This window comes from Gasterosteus aculeatus, chromosome 17 (genome assembly GCF_964276395.1).
Source record: "Gasterosteus aculeatus chromosome 17, fGasAcu3.hap1.1, whole genome shotgun sequence".
NCBI lineage: Eukaryota > Metazoa > Chordata > Actinopteri > Perciformes > Gasterosteidae > Gasterosteus > Gasterosteus aculeatus.
In genome coordinates this window covers 7,157,463-7,183,452 of record NC_135705.1, presented here as the reverse complement: position 1 = coordinate 7,183,452, position 25,990 = coordinate 7,157,463, and the positions used below count along the sequence as shown (strand labels likewise).

General features: G+C 46.3%; 1 protein-coding gene across 11 annotated transcripts; it reads left to right on the top strand.

The window, feature by feature from the left end:
• Positions 1-57: 57 nt before the first annotated feature.
• On the top strand, positions 58-23,730 carry trim62.1 (tripartite motif containing 62, tandem duplicate 1). Of its 11 annotated transcripts, none has more exons than XM_078091853.1 (7): positions 76-133; positions 1,005-1,563; positions 3,291-3,473; positions 14,850-14,945; positions 17,279-17,535; positions 18,616-18,731; positions 20,654-23,730. In XM_078091853.1, exons 2-7 carry the CDS (start codon positions 1,156-1,158, stop codon positions 21,202-21,204), a joined length of 1,611 nt encoding a protein of 536 aa, XP_077947979.1. In that variant the 5' UTR covers positions 76-133; positions 1,005-1,155; the 3' UTR covers positions 21,205-23,730. The 11 variants fall into 11 exon arrangements, with proteins under 11 accessions (XP_077947980.1, XP_040058712.1, XP_040058710.1 ...); XM_078091852.1 differs by having other exon boundaries at positions 17,279-17,640; XM_040202775.2 differs by having other exon boundaries at positions 3,291-3,506.
• The last annotated feature ends 2,260 nt before the right edge of the window (positions 23,731-25,990 follow it).

Sequence of the window (25,990 nt, the reverse complement as noted above, 5' to 3'; positions counted from 1 at the left end):
ATCTTGTAAATAGTATATTTAATGAACCCCCCCGCCGATCGATGCAGTTGGTTGCGTCTGTTGCCGCTGAGTGCTGCTCTTCTTCCTGGAAGACACTCGCATCGGAGCCGCAGATGTCACCGGGAGGAGGTCGGTGAGTTGAGGCTTCCCTCCCCCCCCTTCTCCGTTCATATAGATTTCTTCACTTTTGCACAAATGCGGATACCTCCACCCCCTCACACGTCTACCCCCCTTCTTAATATGTAGCTTATTAAATTAGTTTCGCCCCGTTTAGTGTCCCCCTCTCATCCTCCCGCTGGAGTGTCGCCGTCCTGGTCGGTTGTGTTTACGAATCCTGCCTGCAAAGCCACGTACAGAAAGCCAATTAAAATAGCTGTTGTGCCAAGTTACAACTCACCGGTTAGCTCGACAGTTTGTTGAGGATGTTAAAAAGTGAAGAAAAATTGAATGTCTTTTAATAATGCACATTTAAAGGGAAGCTTCTCATCAACGGTTTCGATTACAGCATTAACATATTCAGGTGTTTCCTCAGGTAAGCTAGATTGCATTTGCTCTCTTAAGAAAGCTAAATAGAATTGCATTCATGTGTAGTTCATAGTTTTCGTTGGGACAGTAAGAGGTTAGAACAGTGAGCAGGTACTTCTGATATTAGATACTTATCTGTATCTGTGCTTCTAAACCGTTTCGATTATCCAGTAATTGGATAAAAATTCATGAATCATCAACATCCGTGAATCTTTTGGTGGCAAAGTTGGAAAATCTAATTTTACTGAAGTGAAACCTTGTTGTTTTGGTTTTGTTCTTCCAACAGTCCAAAGATTTCCGAAGCTAGAAATGATTCCCGAAGATAAAAAGTCTAACCGGCTCTCATTGAAGTGTATTTTGTTTATGCGTTACCAAGAGAACCTGCTGCTCTCAATCATTTGTTTGTTGTAAATGTTTTCAGCCCTGCGCTGTGTAATTTTAAGAATAATTAGCACATCATCTGTTGTTGATTTCAACAGAGAAAACAGAGGAGAAGATTCCCAGAGATCTGTCCAACTCGTCCTATCGACGAGCGCATGGCAGTAAACCACTCGCCGGAAGATTAAACCAAGCGCCCTCGGCCCCCAGAGCGTTGCCCTCGTCGATGCCGCTCGGCCCCCGTCGTTGCAAATGGCTTGCTGCTTGAAGGACGAGCTCCTCTGTTCCATCTGCCTCAGCATCTACCAGGACCCCGTCAGCTTCGGCTGCGAGCACTACTTCTGCAGGAAGTGCATCACCGAGCACTGGAGCAGGCAGGAGCTCCACGGGGTGCGCGACTGTCCCGAGTGCCGCAGGACCTTCACGGACCCCCTCCTCTCGCCCAGTCTCAAGCTGTCCAACATCGTGGAGCGCTACTCGGCCTTCCCGCTGGACGCCATCCTCAACGCCCAGCGGAGCTCCTACCCCTGCAAGGACCACGAGAAGGTCAAGCTCTTCTGCCTCACCGACAAAAGTCTGGTGTGCTTCTTCTGCGACGAGCCGGCGCTACACGAGCAGCACCAGGTGACGACGATCGACGAGGCGTACGAGGAGATACAGGTTAGTGACAGGCGCTCGCGGCTCGTTAGCGAGGGTGAGGCTGACGTGATCAGCGCCACATTCAGGCAGTCGCACTCATCAATCCCTCTCTGAAAGACCTAGTGAATCGATTTAAAACCTGCCATGATTGTTCATCGTTTACATTTTTAAAAGATTTGACAATGTACAACCACAAATGCACCACTGAACATACGGCTGCTCTGCACTCGATGGTAGTAGAGCGTCACGTTGTTGGAGGTGTTTTTAGATTCGGTACGTGCAAGTCGGATGTAAAGAAGCGAAAAACTGATCCTATGAAGTTTAGATCAACACAATCTTTAGCAGCGTACGTTAACGTGTCATACGTGTTGACACTGAGTCATATTTTCCACGTTAACAGGAGCAGTGTTTGCTCGCCTCTCCGTGTTTGGATAATTCCATTCCCGCAGAGCCCAAATCCAATAACTGTGAAACGAAAGCGGCTAATCCCGTTCCCCCTTTGCTCCAATATGCAAAGCGGCACGTTCCAGTCTCATTTCATGTCCCTCTCGTTCCCCGAGTCCGCTGTTCCCAGCGTAGATATTGAGATCTGCTCGATGTAACGTTTGAAAAAACAAAACCATTTGCCTTTCGATCTTCCCGGCGGACAGCGAGGTGAACCGTGTGATAAGAAACGGGCCGATGTGTTGATCGTTAACACTCTGAAGGGATCATCTTCGCACCACATGTCGCACTGACATAATCTCTGCTTCAATTCCAGAGTTCGGATGATTCATAACATTGACTTTAATGCTATGCATTCCACGCATTTCTAAAATGCCACAGCCGCTGTGGCTGTGAGGGATACTTTACTGCTCCCCTGCTGCAGAGACTGTATCAATGAAATTGGCTATTCATTACACTCACCTCTCACACCCTCCCGAAAGTCTATATTTGACACCGGCGAGCTCAATTTGCTCGCGCCGCTCTGAATCCGATAGCAGGTTTGCGTGGCGACTGCAGCCGAATCCTAAACTCAATCTGATGATAGAGTTGATGCAGCTGTTGTCGCTGTTTTGGAACAACACCGCGAATGGGGAAAAGATTGTGAGGTCCGACAGCCGTCGGAAAAACAACAAAGCCAATTCTTTTATTTATTATTCTTTTCTGGATGAAGAATTACGACCTCGTCTTTCTTTGCGAGCCAGAGAAAACTAGCGATGTGAAGCGTGGATGAAGGAAAGCAGCTCTACACGTGTAATATCTATTTGTTTAGCAATTCTGAAACGTGCATCTAAACTAATTACATAATCAATAAAGTCTGAATCGGGTCAGGCTGCAAACATTAATCGGCACGAGTGCATCAAAATGGCAACTCGGCATAATTACAAAGCTTAATATCATTGCTTTTAAATATAATTCATTTTTTAGGGACTTTTTAATTGAATTACATCCAATTAACTTAGTTTGAGGTCGATATGATGAGATAATTATAACAACAGTGCAGTTCAATCAGTGGAATGTATGAACACAGTTAGTGGGTAGTGCAGAAGCTACGGTTCTGTGCTCTGCCCTGAATATAACTAACAGCGCCGTGAACATCGAGGCTTAATTTGCAATCAGGCTGTGCACTGCAAGCCTGAGAAAGGTCAACACCATGTAATCTTGGAGCCGGCACAAGATGTTTCTCCTTTCTCGGACGGCGGCTCGTCCCTCCGCTCGGAGCTCTTTTCACTCTGCGGCGTTCTGGCGTTTTTGTATTCTGGCAGGAGCTCTGGAGGCTTTCCAGATCTACAATCCTGAAAGAGAGCATGAAGCGCACGGAGGGGCCCGTCCCACCACCAGCTTGGCACGCTCGCCCTTCCACATCCACAAGTGGGGCGGTCGGGTTCGCAAAGTCTCATTGCTTCACCAGACGAACACAAACATCGGCGCGAGGCGGCGGATGGATGGTGCAATTATTTTCTTTAAGATTACAAAGTAAAGTAAGCTTTCTTGCGATTGTGTCTTTAGTAACTGAGAATTCTTTTTTCTTCTCTGTATTAAGGAGCCCGTGTAATTATTACTCTGTGATTTCAGTCACTTTACATGTTTACTTTCCAGAGACGTGACACGTTTTTAGCGTGACGGCGCTAAACTAAAGAGCCAAAGCGACGCGGCGAGGACGCGCTAAAGTCACAACAGGAACCAGTGTGCTGACCGTTTGGACCTCCTCTGAAATGAACCTCAGAGTTTTGGTTGGGTGGGAAGGTTTTAGGGTGTTGGGAGGGGAAGGAGAGGGGGGGGGGGTCTGGTAGAAGGAGAGCCAAAGCTTGTATGCGTGCTGAATTTGTTTGACACTTTGGCTCATGGGATTCGGGTTTGGCGTAAGCTGTCTCTTAATTCCACGACGCTTACTCCTCCGCCTCTGTTGGCGTGATATAACTCATATAATCACCCGTGTGGCTCTGCGGCGCCGCCACTTGTTCACAAAGAAGGGAGGGAGGGTGGAAGGGAGGGAGGCAGGAAGGGAGGGAGAGGGGGCGAGAACTCTTGTGTTAAATTGCCAGCTCCTCCGTCGTGAGTCAAGTAATTTCGTTCTGTGTGAAAACCCACAAAAAAAAAACCCTGATTAGATGTCTGAGTAGTTTTCCCAGCAGCGTTTGCTCTTACATTACGTCACCCCCCCCCCCCCGCCCCCCCATCACCCCGCTAGAGCAGCAGGATGACACAGACGTGTCCCGCATCGTCTTGCTTGTTAGCCAGCCATCCGTCATCGGATATCACAACACCGGAGATCAGGGACTGTTTCACAATCGTAGCCGCTAGGACGACAAAATTACATTTCAACATCCACAGTGTGCCAAGGAATGAAACTAAGTCCTAGGATTGGTTCACTGATGAAATGCTAAAACATTCAAACACAGTCTTATCGTGATCCAGAACTGGCTAAATCGCGCTGTTGTTGTCGTTCACGGCTTATATTTCACATCAACAGGAGCTCACCGCGACGACACGTTTCAGCACCAAAGCCTTTTAGATTTAATTTACTAAACGGACTAGATTCCCAAATGGTTTAGACAGACACACACACACACACACTCCTGTTATGTCACGGCCCCGCTGCGACGGGCCGTACGTTGGGCTGGCCGCCCTCCACCGGCGAGGCCGGCGTCTGGTTGGTCCGCACGCGGCGTGCTGTAAGCTCCTTAGCCTGGCAGGTCACTCCGCTGACCTCCGGCCCCGAGTCTTGTTTGTGAGTTGAGAGCTTTTACCTTCTGCTGATTTCAGGTTGACACACGCACATCTGGGACCCCAGCCCCCTCCAACCACCTCCACCACGCGTAGTCGCTTGCCTGATATTTCCCAACACACAGACAGGTGGGATTTGTATGGGAGCGCAGATTTCATAGAGAACTAATGCGTTCTGATGAGTCATATTGAACGGCATTAAACACAATTTAAACATAATGCTCAAAGCAGATGCAAAATCTTCTTGAAACCGCAAAGAAACATTAAACTGAGCCCCAATCGTCTGTCTCAATCTCCAGATTCTTAACACACAATAAGTAGTCTCATCATTTTAATCCTCTGTTATTTTGTTGTGAGGTTATTGTGGCCCGTGGGTCTTACTTTGAACGTATTAACTGAAGTCAGAGCCAGACTTCTTATCCTCTGAACCACGTCTTTCACCCTGCACGCTGCTCTCCTCTTATTGTGGGAGATAACGCCTTTTCCTTTAGGCAACATGGTTAACGGCGATAACGCCCCTTCCCTCAGTGGAGCCACGCCATCTTAAACGCAGGCCGGCGCCGTAAACCTCCGTTTCCACACCGCCGGGAACCTGAAGTCGGCGGGTCAACTCCCACCGAGGACAAAGTGGAGGCCTTGATTATTATTATGCTGATGGAGTGATGCCAGCGGGCTGCGTGCGGAGGCAGGACAGGCTTCCGCTCTATTTGACAGCGTGGCGAGAGCAGACGAGGAAGGAAACAAGTCCGCGACCCCTGCTTCTCCCTTCGCCGCGCGTACGCGGCGGGCACAGAGCGTGGATGGCTCGGCAGCGGGCAGCTGTGCAGGTGATGCCGGTCTCTGTTGGGCTGGAGCCCACGCAGCTGGAGGATGAAATGATTGGTTGAGTCGCCCCCCCACACAGACCTGTCACTCAAAGCGTCGACGTGCACCTGCGTGCCGTCCTCCACTCTTACACCTACTTCTTCTTTGCTCCGTGTCTGACAACTAACAGGACGAGGGGGGGTAAACCCGGAAAAACGTATGGTGGTTGTTGCCTTTTAAAAAGGAAGGAAGGGCGTCCGAAGTGTTTCTCTGGCGGTGGTTTGCAGACATGGCTGTCTCTCTCTCTCTCTCTCTCTCTCAGCCCGCCATCACCACGCATGGCCGTGTTGCTGCAGTAATGAGTCAGGCAATTTCAAGGGCACCCGCTGCTGCCATCTCCCCCGTGGCTCGCCTCAGACTGCTCTCCATTCCTCTAGCAGCTCCATCTCGTTCTCTCTCTCTCTCTTCCTGTGCGACGTCTTCTCTCTGGTTAATCTTCTCGTTTCGAAGGTATGCGCTTTGATTAAAAGCCAATGATCTTGTTTGGTGGACCGATTCCATTGGAGATGCTTTTTCCCCCGGGCCACCCACTCTACTAATTACTCCCCCCCTCCTTATCCCACATCACCCACCCACCCAAACGAATGGGTCTGTCCAGTCCGGGCTGGTGTGGCACAAGAGGCTGCTGCGTTCACGCCTGAAATGGAGCCGTGGGGAAAGACCGAGCGGTCATGTTCCGTTAGAGGTGTGCTGGCGTATTGTCCTCCTCCAGAGAGAGAGGCGGTGGCTCGCGCTGCGCTTGCTGCCGATTGCAGTGACGATGCTCCGGGCGGGACGGCGCTGATCTGCTTGTTTATTGGAGGGAAGTCAGGGCGACGTTCTTGGGACATTTTGTCTTGTTTGGGTGATTTACTTTGGCTTTGGTTAAGTGAGTCCCATGAGGACACATCTGTTGTGCATTAGACATGTTTGTGTGGGGCTTTCTGCACAGAGGCTGTTTTTGACCTGCATTCCCCTGCAAGTAGTTAGGAAAGTTTTACAGGCACATACTGAATACTAAAGATAATACAGTCGTTTGGGCCTTAGATGATCATAAAAGCTTAACGGGTGTTTCTCAAAGGCCTACAAACTAATGACACTCTTCGAAATGATGGTGGACTAACGAGTTGCTCCACATCTGGCTATAGAGCTCTACAGGTGTCTTAAGAATGGCTCACAGCTGCAGGATGAACCTCCATCCACTTGTTTCACAATGTGTTATTTTCATCCTAATCATAGCCACTTATTCTCTACAACAAGTTAACACTAATTTTACCAGTGATTTGTAAAATTTAGTGCTATTATTTGCCAACATCTCAACATACACAAGCGTATTTGAGTCTTGCCAGTTTTAGTTGCCGTCGTTAGTTTCCACCCGTTGTGTTCTGCGGATGTGTATTCTGTATTTCCCACAAGTGACCATGATTTCATTATGAATCAACGCATTGTACCTCTTGCGTTACATCATCACCGTCCTTGGTCAGTTCAACCTGTTGTTCACAGGGGGGGGTCGAGCGGGACATAAGCGGTCTGGCAGTGCCGCGGGGGAAGGATCCACGCTGGAGGGATTTACTGGTCATCTCGTTCGATGGAAGGTGGAAGTGCAGCTCGGAGTGAAGCTCCATGCTGCTCCGCGGCTCCCTAAAGTGAGAGAGATCAGCGGGGGGGGGAGAGAGAGAGAGAGAGGCGCGCCCGCACACCGGTGACGCCGCTATAAAGATTTAATTAAGTGAAAAAGACCAGGCAGAGAAAGATGTTCCCTTTCCTCTATTAAAGTGGGGCTTGATGACGGCTTTTGGGCTGGAAAAAAACAACCTATTTTAGTAAGCGTTTAAAACCCACGTGCGCTCGCGTTATTAAGTGTTCTCTGCGTTTATGGTTTCGTCTGTCAGCTTTGTGTTCGGGTGGATGTGAACTGCCGCCCCCGGCCGTTGCGGCCATAATTATCTGGGGAATTAAGACCGATCACAGCTATTGTTCCCGGCGGTTTGGGCAGAGCCGGACCGGGCTGTAATCTCCCTGTAATTCCCCGCGTCCGTTATTTGCCGCGGATGATTTAATTAGACCTGCTGCTGATAGGCGTCTTCCTCTTCAGCGTCCAATCAGCCGGACTCAACCCGGTGTCTGAGATAACGAGCCGCTGGGAGGGAGAGAAGGAGCCTGCAGATGTTTACCCGCTAAATACCTCCTTCGTCTAAACAAGAGCGGCAAAGAGACAAAGTGCTCGCTCTCTGTCTAGTTTAAGCTTTCAGAATTTCAGAAATATTTGTCGAATGAACCGAGGTTTCTTTGCAAAACATTTGCGTCATTTAGCATTTTTTTTTACACTTTTATGATACGAAAGAGGAAACGCCCGTTGAAAGTGAATGAAGGTTTGGCATGAGGGCCCTGCTTCGCCTGCACAATGATTTATATCCCCCCCCCCATTACCTCTTTTAAACTTCTAAATGGCCTGTTAATGTGATGTATGGCTGACTCAAGTTGGTTCCTTTCTTTCCCATAATGCATTTAGTGTGCATGCAGGGTCGGGCTAATCAGTGGGGAGCAGCCATGCAGCTGTGTTGTGTGTCCTCCCCCTGGTTCCTCCACTCGTCATCGCGCCACATTCTGCACATTAACGGAGGTTTCCTGCTCCAGCAGCTGTTCGCAGTTTAAGCACTTAGCAGAAGCGCGTTATCTCCGGGACGTACAATAACCGCAGCTGTCAAACAAGTGAGCGGTCGTCAAGCGTTTCACTTATAAACCGTCGGAGAACTTTAGAGGGCCGAAAAGTCAGAACATCCGACTTATCGGCAAATACAACAAGGAGTTGTTGGTTTGCTTTATCGATTCAGAGGTACCTCACTTTGGCACAAACATGGAGCATTTTTAATGTTTAATAAAAAACAATCTTTGATTTGAAACGTCGGCCACATGGCACAGACCTCATAATCTTGTTTATTTGCACCGGTTCCCAACAGATGAATTACTGTTTGCCTGATTTAAGTGGTATTTACATCCCGCATTGAAATGACCAACAAGAATGAATAAATGTTTAAATGAAAACGACAAAGAATTGTGAATTCGTCTTCCTTCAATGGGACATTGAGCCGGAGACGGATCAGAGCTTATATTGAGGCGTGCGTCGCTGCTGTGTCTGTTCTCCTCCCAGGTGAAATGAAAGCGCCGCTTTAGGGTTTGCTGACCAGAACAAGAAAGAAAAGATTAATCTATTTCATTTAGAATTGTAGTTCGTTGTGTGGCCACAGATCCTCACAAACAATTCTTTAATACACAAATGTGGACAAACGTTTTATTCCACGTTGTTTAGAAATCAGCGCTATTTTGTGCTTAAAAATTAGCCTCCTCAATGTGTGAGCTTCTGTTCCGCCATCACAAATCGCACGGCTGTCCTTCTGAAAAGAAGAAAAAAAACTGAGAATTCTGTCCATTTCTAAAGCCTAATTGCTGTCTTCTGCTGTGCCGTGCGTTGGATTCGAGTGGTGTTGTTTAACAAGAGATTAAATGACCAAGCGCTCAACTGCTACAGCTCCCAAGTGCCATCATGGTTCAAGTTACCAACTGCTCGATTCTTTCTTTCTAGCACACAGTAGTAGATGCACATTGCTGGAAAAAAACACATTAGATAATTAAATTGTCTCGCTCAAGCAAATTAAACTAAACATACTTTTTTTAAAAAGGTGAATTACCTCGTCTATCTGTACTGTGGTAGTATCTATTAATAACACTTCAATCTTTATTATTATCTGTATTTTGTCTGCACAGCACACTGTGTGTGTGTGTGTGTGTGTGTGTGTGTGTGTTCTCTCCGCCGTGTTAGAGCCTCAATTTAACTTTTTTTATCAGATGATCCAGGCTTCAATATGTAGATTATTGTAAATCATCAGGGGATTTAGAAGCATGCAGACTTCACTGAAGGCCTTACTTAAAATTCATGGAACTCAACTGCCGGCTTCTGCAGAAACAGCCTGTTCTTCTGCAGCGTGACTTGACGAAGAAGACGTGCATTCCCAAATATTTATCCGACGTGGGGGGGGGGGGGGGGCGCGTGGACGAGAGGCAGAAGAAGCTGCTGGCGTGCAGCAACAAACACGAGCGCGGCGTGCAAACACCAGGGCTCCTCCTCCTCCTCATCTTCCTCGGAAGTGGCTTCCAGCTGCGCCCCAACGCCGCGAAGACCGAGCGCAGGCGAACAAATCTGTTTGTTATCCGTGCCGCGTGCTGCTGGCTGGCGTGCGACCACGCCGTGGCACATTACATTAACCGCATGTTGACTGCTGCTGACTATTAGAAGTCTGTCTTAATCCTACGAAGGTTTTAAAGACGGCACAAGCTTCCTGTTTTGATGTGGAGAAATCTGCCGGCAGTGAAACGCATCCAAGGGGTCGCGTTCGGGCCGTGTTTACCCCGATGTGTCCTCAGAGGGAAGACGGCGGTGTGCAGAAGGAGTTTGGTTTGTTTTTCATCCCACGGGCCTAAAGAGAGACGTTTCTTCGCCCGCTGCCTGCATCGCTGATGTGCAGCCCCCTCCAGGATCAGCATCCCGCTCCTGACAGGGTTCAATAAGAGCTTTTCAGAGAAGGGTTGAAAAGCGGTTGTGGAGATGAGAGCGTTGGGAAAGGCACGTGTTGGGTCGTCTGTGGAATCATTTTACCCAGCTGCAAAAGTTTGCTTTTTTTAGCTCTGAGTCGTGTTTCGTGTTCTGCCGTAACAAACGGCGACGCGCTGAGAGGCTTCCGTCAAGCTGGTGACTCTTTGCAAACAGCAGGCTCGCTCTTATCGCGTGACACTTCTCAGATTCCCACTCCAGTGCCAGCAACGAACCCCTTGTTCCTCTTTAAATGGCTCGTCCTGCACTGTGTAGATTATCGACCGGGACCCCGGCAGCCACTTTGTTTCCCCGGTGATAATAACACACACACTAATAATATGTGATAATATCCCTGCTGTCTTTAGTTAAGCGTTTGACCTTTTTTTGTGAGCAATCCAAAAATTATAAATCTATAAAAATATAGGAGCAGACGTGCTGTTGTTGTTGTTGTTTTCTCGCCCTTAGCTGTTCATGTTGGAGGTAAAACACTTGCATACTCTTTGGCCTCCCTCGCTCCGGGAAGTGGAGCAGCAGCCTCTGAGCATTCATCATTTACATGACGTGCCCCATATTCACAGGACCGAAGGAGGGCTTCCAGTAATCCCAGCTGCCGTCACCAAATGTTCCCTGTGAAATACATGCCGTAAATGTTGGGGTCATTTTTCTGATCCAGGATCGGTCACAGCAGACCTCTTTCATTGGCTCTAATGTCGACATTTCTGTCCAAAATATAGTGCTGCTTGTTAATAAAGCTAGACGGTGAATTGGCGCGTTTGTATCCGCTCAATTTGTTGTACAGTAATTGCACTTCCATTAAGGGTGGATTAAAAACGGACAATGAATCTCAATTCATCTTTAAGTAATTTATCAAAAGCAGAAGTGAAGAGATTTTTTCAGTTCATTCTATATGGAAGTTCTTTTTATCACATACCTGACATTTTTCTATGCATTTTGCCAGTAAAAGGTTTCCTCTTTTCATCTAACTAGCAGTACAAAAAAAATAAATTAAATTTAGTACCAGTGAAAAGGAGCAAATCCTTTGCGGAAAAAACAAGTTCAAAACAAGAATTTGGTATTTTTTTGGCTGACATTCAATGCAAGCAATCTGTACATTAAGGAACTTTTTGACATTAATTTCATCAATTTAATAAGCAATCTTACAGCACTCGAGTGAAACGTGGTAATGAAAATAATGGTTGCTTGCTGTCCTAATAATGCTGATTTTCATTTCACATATCAGTCCACACAGCTGAAAGTACCACGGCCTGTTGTTTTCCGCGGATGCACAACTGTGTCTCTGTGGGAAAGATGTTGAGGTTTCTCCCGCAGCTCCGGGGGAGGATGCACCCCCAACCCCCCCTCCCCCCCGCTGCAAGCCACAGCTGGAGCTCAATTTGACGTCCGAGTAAAGATTCGCCACTGTGCGCAGCGTTAATACGGCATTTTTGTTACTCTGCCTTTTCTTTATTTATATATCTTATTTAAATGTATTTCCTTGGTTGCCTTTCTGCACGGGGCCAGCCAGCCGTCCCATCAGGCAAAGAGGTGACTCATTTTGGGGATCAGTCTCCGATGCATCAGCCTCTGTTGCCCGAGTGATGACTATGACTAAGTATTTTGAGAGGCTGTGTGGTTGCACAATGTGTTCTATCCCCAGATGTTAACGGTCGGCATGTAGACTTTTGTGTTGTCACAACCTGCCGATGTTCACTGTTGGTTTCATTTCATTGAGTGGAAAAAGCAGCACATATTCCATCCACAATTTTCTGTTTGGTTTCTTACTCTTTCTGCCGAATCAAAAAAGCATTCCATCTTTCCTTTTTGTTTTACTATATTAATTTATATTCATACATATTTTACTCCAGACAGGAATCAATGAAATATCACCTGGTTTAGCAGAAATGAATATTCTCATAATGTATAATATATATATACATATATATATATATAGGTACAATTGTATATCATAAGCGATGTAGGTATAGGTAGGTCTGAATATTCTTACATATATAGACATCAGGAGGTACAACATAATGTATTGGTATAATTATATATTAAGTATATATTTATAGGTAGGTGCAATTATATATCATTATTTTTCTCTGCTCAGTGCATGTGAATGAAACCCCTGGAAGCTCGTCCTGTCTGTGTGTAAGCGGAAGTTTTCCGTCCTGTAGGCTTTTTAATATTCATGCCGTGGCGCGTGTTGTTTTGTTCAATCTTCTTCTTCGGGGCTGGCAGTTTCCAGTCAATAACGCTCTTTCAATCCCCAACGAGCTGCTGAACATAATCGAGCTCGCAGCTGTAAGGAAAGTTTGAGGGATTTAAGCTCCGTGCACATTTTGAATCTGGCTGATCTGAGGTCTATTATTTATTCATTAATTTACTCATAAATACATCTGCCTGAGCTGCTAACCTGACAGGAGAGGAAGAGCCAGAAGGGAATGGCAGCATGATTTAATATATTTTAGATTTAAAGCCTTGACCCCCATTTCCAGCAACTTGATGTCCGGGGGAAATGTCATGTCAGACTTGTGTTGGCCAGATGTGATGGACAGGAGAGAGACCCCTCCTTTCACAACACAAAAACACACACACACACACACACCCTGTCAGAGTTTTTGTCTTTTGATTTTTCACATAATGAAGCTTTTCCTCGAGATGTCAGTGAATCCCATCCAATTCAGATGTGAATTCTTCGCCCGTGTTTACTAATGACACTACGGCTCTGGCTTCCATTCTCAGTTGTCACTATGAATGATAATCGCATGTTATGGATGAGCATTAGGTGATTTCTCCGAGGCAGATGGTGGATGTTTAAAGCACCGGACGATGTGTTTCTGGAGTCAGCGTTCTCGGGGAGGCATCCGTCTACCGGCCCCCTCCCTGACCCGTCAAGTCAGACGGACAGACAGACAATTTTCAGCAGCAGAGCGGAGGAGCGTGTTTTCGGTGCCGGTCTGTCAGCGCTGGTCTATCTCACCGCGTGGGAGCGGCCTTTTGACCCGCTGCAGACAAGCGTGCAGTGATGAGGCGGAGAGCCCGCTGAGCCTGCCGCCCTCCTGTCATTAGCATGGAGAGTCACGCGCCCCGCCCCCCCCCCCCCTCTGCACCAGCTATTGTTTCCCACCGCTTCTGTCCTTGAGAGGAAACATGCGTCACGTCCAAGCAGCCCACATTCGGACCGTTTTTCATTTTTTTAATCTAATCTAGCTAATCACCGTGGTCACGAAGGTTCCCGATGCATCGCAATATGTTAACGTTGTTTTGTCCTGCAGAAGGTCGAGTTCTTATGCATTTCTCCTGTCACTGGAGAGGTATTCTGTTCATTTATTTCAGCCTGGTAGCTCAGCGACGTTTGCTTTATTATCCCCGCTTAGCTGACAGCTCCGTTTGGTGGATTTCTACCGCGGTTGGTGTTCAGTAGGCGGTAACGGTGTGACACACGGGTTACACGAGCAGAGGGACCAGCAGCAGGGCTGTATTATCAGTGGGGGTTTGTAATAAATGAGGCCGGGGCCTGGTTCCTCCATTTGTTTCAATTTTCTCCCCAACAAGAGCAAAGGAAAAGATCCCATTTTTACTGCAATCACACATATATGTAAATTCTAATTTATTTATTTGCATAATCATTTATACGTTTGGTTGATTATTTTGCTAAAGTTTTTGGAAACTGACTAAGGTATCATTTCAATGTAAAAGCGCTCTTCCCTGATGTAATTGTTTTGGGTTTTACCACTTTTACTGATGAAAACAAGCCCTCTAGAAGTTCATCTGAATGCTATTTTACCACCAAAAGGTTTTTATAGGCACTTTATTTTACTGCCCAACATCATTTTGACGAAGGTCAGGTTCATGACGCGGTTTATCGTTCTTTTGATCTTTGTGTTCTGACTGCTCACTCTTTAGTACGTAATGCTGTATTTTAGAGCCAACAGGCGTACCATCAACAAATCAAAGGCTTTCAGTGAGACCCTGAATTTAAAAAACGTTTAATTCATTTCTCGCAATTGATTTAGTACAAAAATACCAACCAATCACTCAACAGCGAAGCACTCTGAAGCTAGCCTTGTACTTGTACTACCTTGTACTTGAACCCGTCTCTAAGGAAAAGGAATCTGCTGAACTACTTTCCCAATACCTGAATCTGAGTGCGCCGCATGTTAGCACACGGGACCTGCACAATAACCGTCCCAGTTGGCTTCTGCAGAGCCTCCCTCCCGCCTCGGGGGGGCTTGAAGGTGGCTGAGTGGTGCAAGTCGTGCCAGCGTGTGCCTGACTAGAGATGAGACCCAGTTTTCTTTCCGACACAGCCCATCATCTCCCGAGATTGCATTTCATCGCTTACATATCTTGCTCTCCATCTGCCTTGCTTGTTTTTGTAGCTAAGCCTTAAATCTTTGCTGCATCACGCCCGAGCAGAGAGCTGTTACACAAGTGGTATTATTTAAATAAATTGGAAAGGGCTTGCAAAAATATCTGTTTCGCTGAGAATATAAGCCTTACTTTTCATGCAGCTGTTTTTGGATGATTTGAGCAAAGAGGTCGTGGAGCATTTTAAATGGAAAATGATTTATAATGAAATCCTCCCAATACATCGGATGTATTCCTCGGTTCCGTGGAGTGGAGCTCCGATGGTGACCTGTTGTTTGTTGTGTTGCAGAGGGAGATGAAGGAGCAGCTGGCCACCCTGCAGGACAGTGAGAAGGGACACACTGAGGCCCTGCAGCTCCTGCAGAGACAACTTACTGAGACCAAGGTACCCAAACACTTGTGCTTTGTCAAGCAAATGATTCTCGTTTATAGGTTAATCGGCTGCATACAGCTACAAATAAAATCAGTTCCACTATCTATAGTTCATAGAGCTGTCAGTAAATGGTCGAATAGGAGTTTCCTGAACACTGAAAAACATTCAATTTAAAAAGAAAAGCAGCTTTTCTTTAACTTGGTCCTGGATTGTTTTTCACTAGTGTTGGATACACTGCTTATTTGATCGACAGAAATATTTAGCTCATCAAATGATTTCATTATTGTCTATTTGCCATTTACAAGGCAGAAAATACTTTTTACTATAATTTCCAGCTTGCTAATCATATTAAATAAAAATATATCATTTTTATTTTTTACATCCACGTACCATGATCCTCTAGTCCTCTATGTCCCCCCTCGTCCACACATGTCTTCTGTTACCTCGTCTCCCCCAAAGTGACATTGAAGCTGCTGCCCGGGGAAGGCTCTCTGTCAGCCTTATTTCTCATTCAGGGAGCACGTTCATCTTTCCCCTTCTGTTCTTTTTGTACCTGCCGTCCGACGTCGTAGCACCGCTCCGTGCCTTCCAGCCCGCCCACCGCCCCCGCGTCCACCCCCTGACTGCCAGATGTAGGCCTTCCACCGCCCTCGCTCCTCGCTGGAAACGAGCTGATCTCATTAGATCTGCATCCATTTGCACAGTGTGTAAGTGCTCTGCCTGGAAGGGAGCCGCACTGTGACTGTCGGCCTCTGATGGGTTTAGGCAGCTGACAATGAGACGTCTCCCTGCGTTCGTTTGTTCGCTGTTTTTACCGGATTGATCGCTCACGGAGTACTCCATCCACTTCGCATTGCATTTTGGTGTCAGACTCAAAATAAAATAAATAATCAATGAGGCACAGCCAGAGATATTGTCCGATTTTTGTTGAAGTTTAGCACTTACATTACCCATAATGCATCTCCACCACTGGCCGTGTGTGTTATGATGGCGGTTACTGAAGCCTCGAGCCTAAAGCAGAGACGAGGAGGTATGAGGACTCGTGACCTCCCGTCTTTCTAATTCCAGTCTACTTATTCATTTCACCTTCAGGCCCAAGCGGCGCTGACTCAAGTGACATTGTTTGAGGGAATCTCACACATACAGCAGCGAACCCGGAGACCTGTAAACGGACTTTGATATGCAAAATCTGTGGGTTTCCCCTTTTTAAATGTTGATGAACGGACTGCGGATCAGTTTCTTCTACTGGTGTCGGGAGTGAACGCCTCGGGTCCATGGCTCGTGCGCCGCGGCGGGTTGACGAATAGACATTGTGTCCCGTTCACAGGCCCTTCACAGCCTCACTTGATGATCACATGCCATCCTGTAAGGTAACCAGCCCACTGTCTCCAAGGGCTGCAGACACCCTCTCCGCGCCTCACAGCCCGCTGGACCAAAGCAGCAGCAAACGCCACTCACAGACTGATGGCTGGGCTGCAGCAGTCGTCTTCGTCTCCTCCTCCTCCTCCTCCTCCTCCTCTTCTTCCTTCTCCACATCAGTTTTCAACCCTTAACAAGGCAGGAGGGCCCCCATACAGCCCGCCTTAGTGTCCCATCTGTCATGCTTGAAGAGAAATGGTCGTCTGAAATGTTCCCCCGGGGGCAGAGTGAAAATACCTGGACAGGGGGAACACGCCTGCTGTTTGAAGGATTGATGGAATTCTTTGTGGAGTCTAATTAAACCGCCGATCTCAGCTCCTAAATCCTAAAAAAAAGGAGTGCTGGTAATTCCCTACAGAGAAATGTACCTAGTTTCTTCTGAATTTCTTGTTTGGATCATGTGTATCTTGTTTTCTTTGGTTAGATTTTATTCTACAAACACAACTACAAAAATTTTTTAGTAAAGCGTTGACTGTTCACGACTGACGGGAGAATATTTTCATGAAAACCTCTGAATGAAGGTCAGTCTTTTCCTTCCTCAGATGATTATAATCATTCTGTGTCTCTGACACTCCGATGATTCATTCTCTTTAATGTCCAGCTTCCCATTTTCCCTCTTTAGTAACAAATCCGTTGCTTCATCCCCCAGTCCACTGTCGCCTGCACACTGCTCTTCTGTGTCAGTAATAGCTCCAGGCTCTTTCTCCGGCCACCGGTCAGCCAATCAGACGTCTTCACAGGCGCCCTGGTCGGGTTATTTCTGCGTGATGGCTACTTTAATCTCTCAGTGCAATCTTATAGAGGCACAGTTCTCAAAGAGCTCCTTAAAAGCTACACAAATTGAATCATTGAGGCGTGATGTAACATTACGGTCTGGCTGCTGATTTTTCTTTTTTTAAAGCACCATGTCATTTTTTTTTTTTCAGTCCTCAGCCAAGAGTCTGCGCGCAACCATCGGCGACGCGTTCGAGCGCCTCCACCGCTTCCTGCGCGAGCGCCAGAAGAGCATGCTGGAGGAGCTGGAGACGGACACGGCCCGCAAGCTGGCCGACATCGAGCACAAGATCCAGCGCTACAGCCAGCAGCTGCGCGACGTCAAGGAGGGCATCCAGATCCTGCAGGAGCGCCTCAACGAGACGGAAAGGCACGACTTCCTGGAGGGAATAGCCGTCACATCTGAGAGGTGCTTCACCTGCTCCGAGTTTGCTAAAGCAGTCCCAGTATCATCACTGCGCTGCGATAAGAACGAAAATGTGGTTGTAAACACATTCGCTTCAAGACGGATCAGGTTTTTATCAACTCTTGAAGTCTTGCATCAACACTTTGGCAAAATGTAAAATATTTGCTGTTATAGTTGTTGTAAGAATTTTATCTCTCAACATGTGTGCTCTCTGCTGCGGCGAGTCGTTAAGTTGCTTACATTTTGTAGAAAGTACAGATTTGAGCAGCAGCAGCATGAGATTATCTCTGAACAGATGGTGCATCAGGCCGGAAATAAACCTGCTGTAGAGTTTAATCTGCGAGGAGAACTCGACGATTTAATTGAGCGGTTTAATATCTTTGAGCAGATTAACAAGGTCGAATATCCAGCTAGCAAGAGGGACCGAATTAAACTATTTCTTCTAACCTGGAGGGTTAAGCGTGGGAAGAGATGGTACATGAATGAATGTGTGTAGATATGACGGACAAGCGTTTATGATCAACGTACGTATCCTTCAAAGAATGAATGATACGCACAGAAACATGATAATATTTATTTGCATTCCCTGTTGTCTGGGGAAAATGCACAATACTTCAAAGAATGAATAATACGCACAGAAACATTTTAATATTTATTTGCATTCCCTCTTGTCTGGGGAAAAATGCACAGGGAATAAACCAATGAACAAAAACAGTAAGGTCCCTTCAACATTGTATTCTCAGTATCTCAACCTGGTAAACTGCAACCCACTCAATCTCTCGCCTGAACTCTGGACTGCATGTGGGAGTGTGTGCAGTGATTCATGCGGAGGTTCATATATATTGAATCATTTTGTTATGGCGTTAGGGCTGACCCCCCCCTTCTCGCCACTGCATTCGTCTCTGTTGCTTGAGATCCTTGAAGCAGTTTGTCAGCAATTTCAGTTATGGCACATTTGAAGTCACAAACCAGATTAATACTTTAAGCAGCAACGTTGAACCAGAGGTGGCGTAATTAAGGGTAAAGCAGCAAATTGGACTTGGATTATCACTGATCTTTTTTGTTTTTGTTTATCTGTTTCAGGATAAAAGGGAAGATACATGAGACCAATCTGACGTATGAAGACTTCCCGACATCCAAGTACATGGGGCCCTTACAGTACACAATATGGAAGTCTCTCTTCCAGGATATCTCACCGGGTAGGTAAACATGAATTAAACACGAGATTTATATCATGCAAACGTGCTGCTTGGTAAAGGGAACGTCTGGCCTGTTTGGCTCCGACGCCTCTAAAGCTCACACTTCAAATCTCCTCCGTGTGGTTTTACTCGCAGTTCTGAGTCAATCTCCATTTAAAACCACTGATTGCCGATTTCTTTAGCACGCTTCAGAGAGGATTTTTTCACCTGTTGGACCGCGGACATGAAAGCAGTTTTTCCGTCTTCGCGCTAAGCTACGATACCCATCAGTTGTTTTTTTTAACAGGTTAATTATGGAATTGTACTTCAGTAGCTGAACGTGTGACTCACTGTGCCCCTGAACCAGGATTGGACTTTGACCATGAATGGTGGGCGGCGATGCCCTCCAGTGTTTGCCAGTGCGTGGAGGAGCTCTTCTCCTTCTGCGCTACAGAAATCACTCACTCACAGGAGATCATTTAGAAGAATGTGCTTCTTTTTCTTCTTCTTTTTTTTTTTTTTTTTTTACTCCCTTAATCAATTCTCCCATTTCAGCCCGCTGCTGTGGGGCGGGTTGGTCTCCCTTGACTGCCTGCCAAATGGAACAATTGGTCACAATCCATCACCAGTAGTAGCCTGAGACGAAATAAAGACATTGCTCCCATCATCCCTCGCTGTCAGTGATGGCGAGAATAACTACCACACGGTGTGCGGTTTTATTTATTTTTTTCCACCCTGCTGAATTACTGAGAAAAGTAGTTTCTCTGCTGAAGTGTGTGCGCTCTCGGGTTTCTCTGTACGACACAAAAAGGCAGGCATGTTATACAGTTTGAATGACTTGACTTTAACAAACCCTGAAGACGATTGAGTAGCAAAAGTGTCACTTTCATCCTGATGTACATAAAGAGGAACTAAAACAAGGCTTTTCCCACAACAACAATCTGTTGTTCACCCTGATATGGCTCCGTAATAAGCAATCGGGTGGGCAATTGCCCCTTCTTCAATCACATAACTGCGCTGAGAAAAAGCCTCCTACGTCCTGAAGCCTGTGGAGCGAGCTGGACCAGCTCCTGCCGTCGGTGTAATTACTGCCTCGAGCTTCCCTTTGTCTGATATTGCTCAGGCTGAGCTCGACTCTCAGCCGTCGGAGAGCACTTGACTTTAAAGACTCTGCTTTATGCGTAAAGGTAAAGGTGATTTATAGAGAATGTTGCTCATCTTCCTGAAATAGAAGTTGAGCAGCAGCAGCACCACAAGAAACCATCCTCAATGAAGCAATCCATCCAGAGTAATCTGCACATAGTTTCTTTTAAGATAAACATTTGTGTGTGAACGGCTCGTTGTTTACATTTTTTAACAGTGCTCAAATGACGCGGCATCAACTGATCACCTGTTTTTGCTCAGCCCATCTTCCCAGTGAATTTTAATGTCATAACTTCATAACAACACAGATTTTTCTTTTCCAGAAATGCAATTTTGCGATGATTTGAGTATCCCAACCTAAGTTAAATCGGCCTCCACGGAGTAACAGGGATTCCACATTTAAGGTCAGGGAGGCAGAAAGCAGACTTGTTCTTTCATCGATTTAAATTTCCCACCGTAGTCGTGTACAAACTAAAATAAAACTCCAAACATTTTCAGTGACTATTTTCAGTGTATATATTGGAGCATTTCCACAGATGAGTTCATAACCTTCACCTCTCCCTTAAAGCCTTCGCTGTATTTTCTATCTGCCTCAGCAGAAAACTGCTGGATGGAGAAAAACGAGGCTCCGCGAATGACGCCACGGTCCTCCTGGCTTTTGTGTCTGACCACGCTCGCTCATCCCACAGCGTTTGTTTTGTGTTCTCACTTCTTCTTCTTGACCGGCCCGTTTATCGAGGCCGACGGTTTTCTCCAACACAAATGCTGACTCTTACGTGCCAAAACTGTCTCGTCCTCAGTGCCGGTGGCGTTGACCCTCGACCCCATCACCGCCCACCAAAGACTGATCCTCTCGGACGACTGCACCATAGTGGCCTACGGGAATCTCCACCCGCAACCCCTGCAGGACTCCCCACGCCGCTTCGACGTGGAGGTCTCCGTTCTGGGCGCCGAAGGCTTCATGTCGGGGGTCCACTACTGGGAGGTGATGGTGTCGGAGAAGACCCAGTGGATGATCGGCGTGGCCCACGAGACAGTCAGCCGCAAGGGCAGCATCCAGATCCAGCCCAGCCGCGGCTTCTACTGCATCGTCATGCACGACGGCAACCAGTACAGCGCCTGCACCGAGCCGTGGACCCGCCTCAACGTGAAGAGCAAGCTGGAGAAGGTGGGCGTGTACCTAGACTACCACAAGGGCCTGCTCATCTTCTACAATGCAGACGACATGTCCTGGCTCTACACCTACCGGGAGAAGTTCCCCGCCAAGGTCTTCCCCTACTTCAGCCCGGGCCAGAGCCACGCCAACGGCAAGAACGTGCAGCCGCTGCGCATCAACACCGTACGCCTTTAAGAGCCGCAGCCACAGATGAGACTTTCAGGAAATCTATTTAAAAAAATATGATAATAATAGAAAAGTTCAAATTTTAACGGGGGGTGTGTGAAATGTTTATTCCTTTGATTCCAGTTAAGAATTGTCCATGATGTTGCTGTTAAAGCCTGCGCTGTTATTTTTGTGTCACTTGAAACGATTGTACAAAAACGGCCTTGAGCCTCATTCCGCATCTTTAATTGAGAAGATGACACTAAGTGGAGACCGAGAGACCTCCGGGGGATCTTCTGGCGTCTGTGGCAGTGATGTTAAAATTAAAAGAATTTAAATGTATAAAGAGTTCACCCTCTTAAAGCACCCAGGGCCACCTTGCACTCTCCCAGGGGACGTTGCTCTCCCTTCTAAAGGGCCGGGCTTGCACGACTTCCTGTCTCCTCTCTTTCCAGGACAGGGGACGCTGATGTCACTGTGCTCTCCTTCTTTCGTGCTGTGCAGTTGGCTTAGCTCTGTGTGCGCAGCGTCCAGCAGTGGACCTTGAACCCCCGGGTCCGTTGACACTTTATACCCCCGTCTGAGCCCGTGACCTCGGTTCCCCCGCGGGTCACGTAACTGAATCAAAAAGCTGGCCGTAGGCGTCCCTGTCCCCCCCCGTCCCCCCGTCCAGTCATACCCATGTAGGAAAGTGTGTTTGGAGCTGGAGGTCCAGAAATATGCTGCTATGATGCATTGAGGATTTGCATGTTTGGGTTCGGGTTCATAGAACAAAGGTCTCTCATCATGCTGGCTCTTGTTTAGAGTTTCTGCACCAAAACCTCAAGTGAGCCACGGACCAGCACACACCAAGAACACCTGTGGGTCGTTCTATCCACTCCTGTGTTGACTTTTGAGCACAGTCTGCTTCCAGCCGCGATGTTTGACCATATGTCTTAAAATGCAAAGAACGTTAAATTAAGTTGGAGGCCTCTCTCGGTTCCCACCTCGGTACCGTGCCCCGGGCCAACAGTCCACCTTGGGATAACTTTGCTGCTTTTCACACGCACATCGTTAACCCAGAGTTGACCTGAGCCCAGGGCTGTATGATCCACGCTGCTGCCCCGGGGTCACATGCTGTTAACATTCGGCGCTCCGTGGCTGAGGCGGGAGTCCGGGTTGGACTTCTTTGGGACGTGCCGGTGTGGGAGCTCAGCGAGGAGGGAAGCCGCCCGACTGCTGTAGAAGCTTAACTTCTCCGATTTGAACCTCTGAAAGGTTGCAGATGAAATAATACTCAAGCTCCACAGAGACCCGATCGCTCTTATTTGAGATCATATAAATAATAATAATAAATAAAATCAAAGCTGTGTGTTTTGGGAAGTAGCAATTATCAAGGAAAATAGTAAAGAAAGAACTGGCTCTTTATTATGCTATTCCTGTGTGACTGGCACAGGGCCGCGGCTGTTTACTGAATCTCTAATAATTTCCCTGAGGCTCGCCCGTGTTTATTTCTTCGGCCCGAGGTGCTTCAAGTGCTGCTGTTTATCATTAGTTGGACACGGGTCCCTCGGAACACGTCCGGCCTATTGAGAGACGTGTCTGTGGGTGGACAGCGAGGTTTGCGGCGGCTGCTTCGGCTGTACGGTTTAAATCCAGCTTTGGTTGTGCTTGCTAAAGCCCATCTGGTCCTCCCAGCACATCCATGCTGCAGCCAAACGTGATCATTTTGGAATCGGGTACAACAGGTACATTTCCAAAAGAAGAACAAACTAAAATAAAAATCATCACACTTCCTTTTCCGCTGTGCATTTGTGTGTGTTGTCCGTGTTGTCCATGTAAAGGGAAATTGGGTGCAGTGCTCTTGTTTTTGTAGGTGCAGTAGGATGCAAACTACGGTCTGCCAGTGATTCTCGGCATTTGGTTTAACTTTTACAAATCTGGAGGATGCTCTTTCAGATATAGAGGTATTTTTTCCTGGTCATTCCTCAAACTGAAGTAAATACCAGCCAGCTGGTGCTTCAAAACAAATGCATACATTTGACCCCAGTTTGCTGTGTTTCTGACTTTGTTTGAATATTAGTAAGGGGATTATTTTCAGGTGGTGTTGGGTTCTTGGTGATGGTAATGACGTGATTTGTCACAACAATTTATGATAACTGACACTTTTAATGATTGTTCTTTTTGATGATGGCCCCTGTGCACCCATCATTGTGTGAACACACTGTAGTGTGCTTTAGCTGCAGCTGAGGTTTGTGGGTAATGTATTAATGTACAATAAATTACTGCAAAAAATCTGTTTGTCTCTTTATCTGTGTCCTTCAATGCATTAAAATAGAGACTGTAGTGCATTGATAGGTTTTTAAATTAAAAGGTAATAATCTAACTAGTTTACAGTAGCCATGACTGAATGAATAACCGATGGGTCAGACACTGAATTGTACTGTATTAAATGTGAATGAAGTCGTGTTAAGGCCAATGCTTTTATAAAAGCACTTTAGCATACTAGATTGAAACATCCCCTGTTTGCAATCTGAGGGTTTGAAAAGCTAGAGAATTTAATATGAAAAATAAAAATGTATCTGCATCATATTTCTTTGTTTGAAATATTTTTACCTGCTCAGGTGTTTAAGAATATGATGTCATAGCAGTCCAGTATTAATATATCTTCCCCTACAATTACCACAATAGCTATTCCAAATGTTTTATTTACATATAGGGTGTTCTAGGGGTTATTAAAAAGTAAAGTAACAATCACTTCATTATTGATAGGGCTACAATTAGTGAAGCACTGTATATATGTTTGAATTTGAAACAATTATTTTTTGTGTTCATAGAAGTGTTATTTGCCACCTCCATTATTTTGACCAAGCGAGTGGAATACGATGTACAACATATATCAGCTAACATCAGCCTATTGGAACTAAATACAATTTGAATCTTATTAAAAACTACTTCATCGACTGGGAGATCCTTTAACGTGCAGCGAGGTGTTCATTCTGTCATTCTGTTTGGGCCGGTGCACTGGACTAGTGTTGATGAAGTGATTAGGAGGGCCGGCTCTGTAATTAGGGGCACCAGGCACCTTAGAAGATGTGTTGCAGAGGACGGCCCTGAACAAAGGTTACCCATCATAGATAATACAGCCCCCCCCCCCCCCCACCTCCCCCTCTTAATCACCTACTGGACAGACAGCAGAGCTCTTTCTCTAACTGAGATTCAGGCAATCTTTGCTGCCCGAGACTGTCACCCCCGACAACACCTCGGCTGTCTCTTAGCTTCATAGTTTCTGTCACTCATTCTTCACTATTTCAAACCAAAAACTGTATCAAATTAGCTCCCTTACACCTAATGAGTATTTTCATATTGATATTCTAGCATATTCTTCATATGTTTCATAGATCCATGTCGCTAGTGTTGATTTGTATATTTAATGTGTATTTACTGTTACCATGGATCCTGCGGTTACACAATCTGTGTTGACCAAGTTAACTTGACCCAACGCTAAATCACTGAATCAAAAGTCAGGGGAGCAACAACAAGTCAAGACATTTTTTTTAGGAACCATAAATGTCAGTTATGAAGAAATGATTCCAATTGAGTTATAAATCACCCTGTTCTTAGAGAGCTCTTAGCACCCTACAATGTTGTCTTTGATGAGCAGAGAACCAGGGCTGCACATGTCAAGCTGTTTAAACGCGGACGCTGCTGTTACTTTAGTCTTTAGAGCGAACATGATCCATCACGTTATCTAACATAGGTGAAATTTTAACCCTCAAATGAAACATTTTTGGGAGGCAGACAAATCCTCCGAAATGTAGGCTCTGCGTGTCAATACCTGTTCCAGTTGAGTACAACTTCTATGCGAGGCATTTTAGTAGAGGTGTGCCAAACTCCCAGCCCTGCTGTCCAGCTGGAGGTTGGGCGCTCTTTTTATTGCTGGTCGCCATGTTGGCTGAGGGCCGGACATGCGACATAATGAATAACAAGATGTCTGCATTGCTTCAGTGTTCCCTCACCGCGGGTGAGCCGCCGCATTCAGGAGACCCTCTTTGTTTGCCACCTGTGACGCCGCTGAATTACTGGTTGTTAAAGTGGTGGCAGTGAATAAATATTCAGTTCCAAATCCAGATAAAAAGCTAAAATCTGTTGTTCACTACGTCAGAAAGTAATGTTTTTTTTGTGTGCAACTTTGAGCCTTTCTGCTTTGTTATTTCATACAGAAGTTGAGTGGTGTTGCATCATGATTACAGCTGTTTGAAGCAGCGGAGCCTCAGGAGAAGTGGCTTCATATTCCCTGCTTTGATTCGGGGGTTTTCTACCAGGAGAAGCTGTCCGTCCTCTAGTAGACATTTTTCCCCCCCGGGGGTAAAGTGTCCATTGAAAAGTCACTGAATTCTCCTTTGAGAGACCTTTATCCGATTCCAGGCTGATGTGCCCCGCGAGGCGCGAGTGAAAGGTTTTAAATCTGGTAAGCGATGGAAGAAGCAGAAATTAAAGCTCCCTTTTACTATCGCTCACAGTTAAAGAACAAGAACTGCAGCGAATTTATTATACATGATTTTGGACTGTATTAGGTTTAATATTGCTTAAGGCTTAATGATTATGCAAATTACAAAAACAGGTTTTGCAGCCTTTGTCTGAAATAAGTAAATCATTTTAAGTCATTTAGCAAGCAGAAATTCATACCACATTTTTTTGTCACGAATGGACATTTCTCTATTTTTAAATCTTAAAACACTGTATATTAAAGTTTTGGAACGTGCCCCGAGGCCAGTCGGACATTCTCAATCGATCCTGGAAGTCTGAACTTTAAATAAAGTACATGCTCAGGTTG

Excerpts from the sequence above, each read along its gene's own strand:
- trim62.1 (XM_040202772.2), top strand. The coding sequence starts at position 1,156 with ATGGCTTGCTGCTTGAAGGACGAGCTCCTCTGTTCCATCTGCCTCAGC. Across the intron at positions 1,564-3,290 it reads AGGCGTACGAGGAGATACAG|GAGCTCTGGAGGCTTTCCAG; the intron begins GTTAGTGACAGG and ends GTATTCTGGCAG. Across the intron at positions 3,507-14,849 it reads CTTTAAGATTACAAAGTAAA|AGGGAGATGAAGGAGCAGCT; the intron begins GTAAGCTTTCTT and ends GTTGTGTTGCAG.